General features: G+C 41.3%; 1 protein-coding gene across 1 annotated transcript; it reads right to left on the minus strand.

Annotated features, from left to right (window-relative positions):
• Nucleotides 1–812: 812 nt before the first annotated feature.
• LOC144453270 (uncharacterized) lies at nt 813–2,081 on the minus strand. Its single transcript, XM_078144542.1, has one exon. The coding sequence runs from the start codon at nt 2,079–2,081 to the stop codon at nt 813–815; it is 1,269 nt and encodes a 422-aa protein (XP_078000668.1).
• Between the last annotated feature and the right edge of the window lie 772 nt (nt 2,082–2,853).

Genomic DNA, 2,853 nt, shown 5'->3' on the forward strand with positions numbered 1-2,853 from the left:
TCATTGTCTTTAACACGGTTCCATTGCACTCGAGGATTAGTATGAGTAAACAAGTTATCCTCACTGCAGGATATGTCCAGTGGTGGGATATCATTCGTAGAAAGTTTAATAGATAGTGGTAGGTGATCGGATGCAACGACATCAAACAGGACCTTAATCGACTCAATACTAGCATGGGCTGACGGGGTCGACACACAGTGATCCAACCATGATGTGGTGTGGTGAGCATCACTTACATATGTAAATCGTTCAATGGTCGAGTTAACAAAGACACCATCTGACAAAGTGTAATTGTTTTCTGAGCAAAATGAATTCAGTTCTCTACCGAACGGTTTAGTCGGATCAGCATTCCAGTCACCCAAGACAAACACACTATTAATTCCGCTGTCCTGTATGATATTATTTATTTTGGATAGATAATTCAGGAATATATGGTAGTTATTGTCACAGTCAGTTGGCATATATACACAAATAATAAGAAGCGATCTGTCTTTATATTGTAGTTGAAGACCAATAATTCGGTCGTCATCATAGTAACAGACCTTTGGCTTCATGGTTGATGTCAGAGATTTTTTCCACATAATACCCACACCACCGTAGGGTCTACCAACTCTAATGCCGCTACCATCATTCATGGAAGTGGTACCGGTTGCGTAAAATTGATTGTGAATATTTGAGAGCAACGGAAGGTCACCTTTACTCAGCCAATGTTCCTGTAATAGGACAATGTCATGCTCGTTACACAACCACTTTACTGCTTCGGTTGCCGACTTCACACCACGACAATTATAGGTTGCTATACGTAGAGCCATCTAGTTCGATTTAGATTGGTAGTACCTTCTCACCAATGCTCCCTCGGGCCATACAGAGGCATTCATCAATTCTGGCAATTGAGCGTGTGGCACTTCAATAACAAACGAAGCATAACTTTCATACTTAGATTTTAGTCTTTCACATTTTGACTCTATATTTGTTTTAGATCTGATAAAATTCACGACTGTCTGACTTGAAGTGTGAGGTTGTAACCTGCTTACAAACACACGTGCTGGAGGACGCGAGTCAACAACCTGTAACATACCATCATTTTTATTTGGGTCACTGCCAATCACTGGTTTCAGCCGCCGATTTCTTTGACGCCGACGAGTCACGGTTGTGAAGCTGCCATCGTTGCAAGCAACAGCTCTCGGTTGGATAGTGCTACCAGATGCTGTGACATTCGCATATGACGGGCACTTTTGAGGGAATGATTCTTTATTATGTTGATGAGAGGGCTGCACCTCACCCATGTCATCCAATGGTTCAGCGGTAGGTCCAGATGTTGATTCATTGTCTGGAGAAGTCACATTCTCATTGACAGCTGTGCCAACTACACGTAACTGACAACTCTTAGATGATGTGACATTAATACTGTTCACATTGTCATTATCTCCGGAATGCTTGAACATCTCTTTTAGTTCCGTTACCTCGGATCGCAGAGAATTAAGATCGTCATGTATATCTAAATTTATCTTTTTTGATGTCTCTTCCTTCATTGTGGTAAGCTCATAGCGAAGACATCGGATTTCCTTTAACATTGTGGAAATGTCAACATGAGTTATATCAACAGGTGGTAGTTTTGACAAATCCTGAGCAACAAAACAAGGCATGTCACCTGGGTCAGTTTCGTGTATCATATTCAAGATGTCATTCAAATTGTTCGATTTCTTATGTTGACCTTGACGCTTTTTATAACGACCAAACTTTCCTTCACCTACAAAGTCGAAAAGGGTTTTCTTTGCCTTTTCTATTTCACTGTCCTCGAAGTTTTTGATACAGAGTTCTACGATAATGTCATTAGGTAGCACATGAACCTTATTCGCAATAAAGCACATTAACTCGTTGATTATTACCCCACATTGTGTTTGTGGTTCGGAGTTGGCTCTGCCTATATTATCATTTCTGCTACTTATAGAATTACTCACAAGGCTAGGCGGTGATCGATTTCCAAACCTCCTATTTTCACATGGAGGGCACAGAACAAGATCTCCTTGACAGATTCGGACTCGACTTGACACTTCTTCACAGTCGTTGCAGCCTGGCATTATGCAAGGTTAACACCTGGTAAACGCTCTAGTCCACGTAGACTTCAGCCACGCAAAACACCACACCAAGGCAGAGAGAAATAAACTCAGTTTCCTCACGCAATAGACAGTCTGAGTAACTCAATTCAGTGCAAGTGTAGTCACCGGGTCTTTATATCGATGCCGTTTACGAAAGACAGCATTAAATATGATTCAAATGCCAAAAAGAAGGAAAAAACCACGCAGCTCTTCAAGGCGATGTTTAGGCAGTTATCAAGGCAGTTATGTAAAAAGACTTGACCGGTTTGGAGAGGTTTGACCTGTTTGCACAGGTTTTGACCAGTTTTCACTGGTTTTAAACCGGTTTGCGACAGGTTTTGACCAGTTTTGATCGGTTTTGACGGGTTTTGAGTTGTTTGCACCTATTTTTGACCAGTTTGGACAGGTTTGGACCGGTTTGGACAGGTTTTGGACCGGTTTTGATATGTTTGCACAGGTTTTGACCAGTTTTGATCAGTTTTGACCGGTTTAAAACCAGTGTTGACTGGTTTTGATCAGTTTTGACTTGTTTAAAACCAGTGTTGACTGGTTTTGATTAGTTTTGACTTGTTTGCAGTGGTTTTCGACCGTTCTGGACCGGTTATTAAAGGTTTTGACAGGTTTTGACAAGTTTTGATCGGTTTTGACGGGTTTTGAGTTGTTTGCACCTAGTTTTGACCGGTTTGGACCGGATTGATAGGTTTTGATCAGTTTTGACTTGTTTGCACTGGTTTTGGACCAGTTTCGATAGGTT

This window comes from Glandiceps talaboti, unplaced genomic scaffold (assembly GCF_964340395.1).
Source record: "Glandiceps talaboti unplaced genomic scaffold, keGlaTala1.1 scaffold_32, whole genome shotgun sequence".
In the NCBI taxonomy this organism is placed as follows: Eukaryota; Metazoa; Hemichordata; class Enteropneusta; family Spengelidae; genus Glandiceps; species Glandiceps talaboti.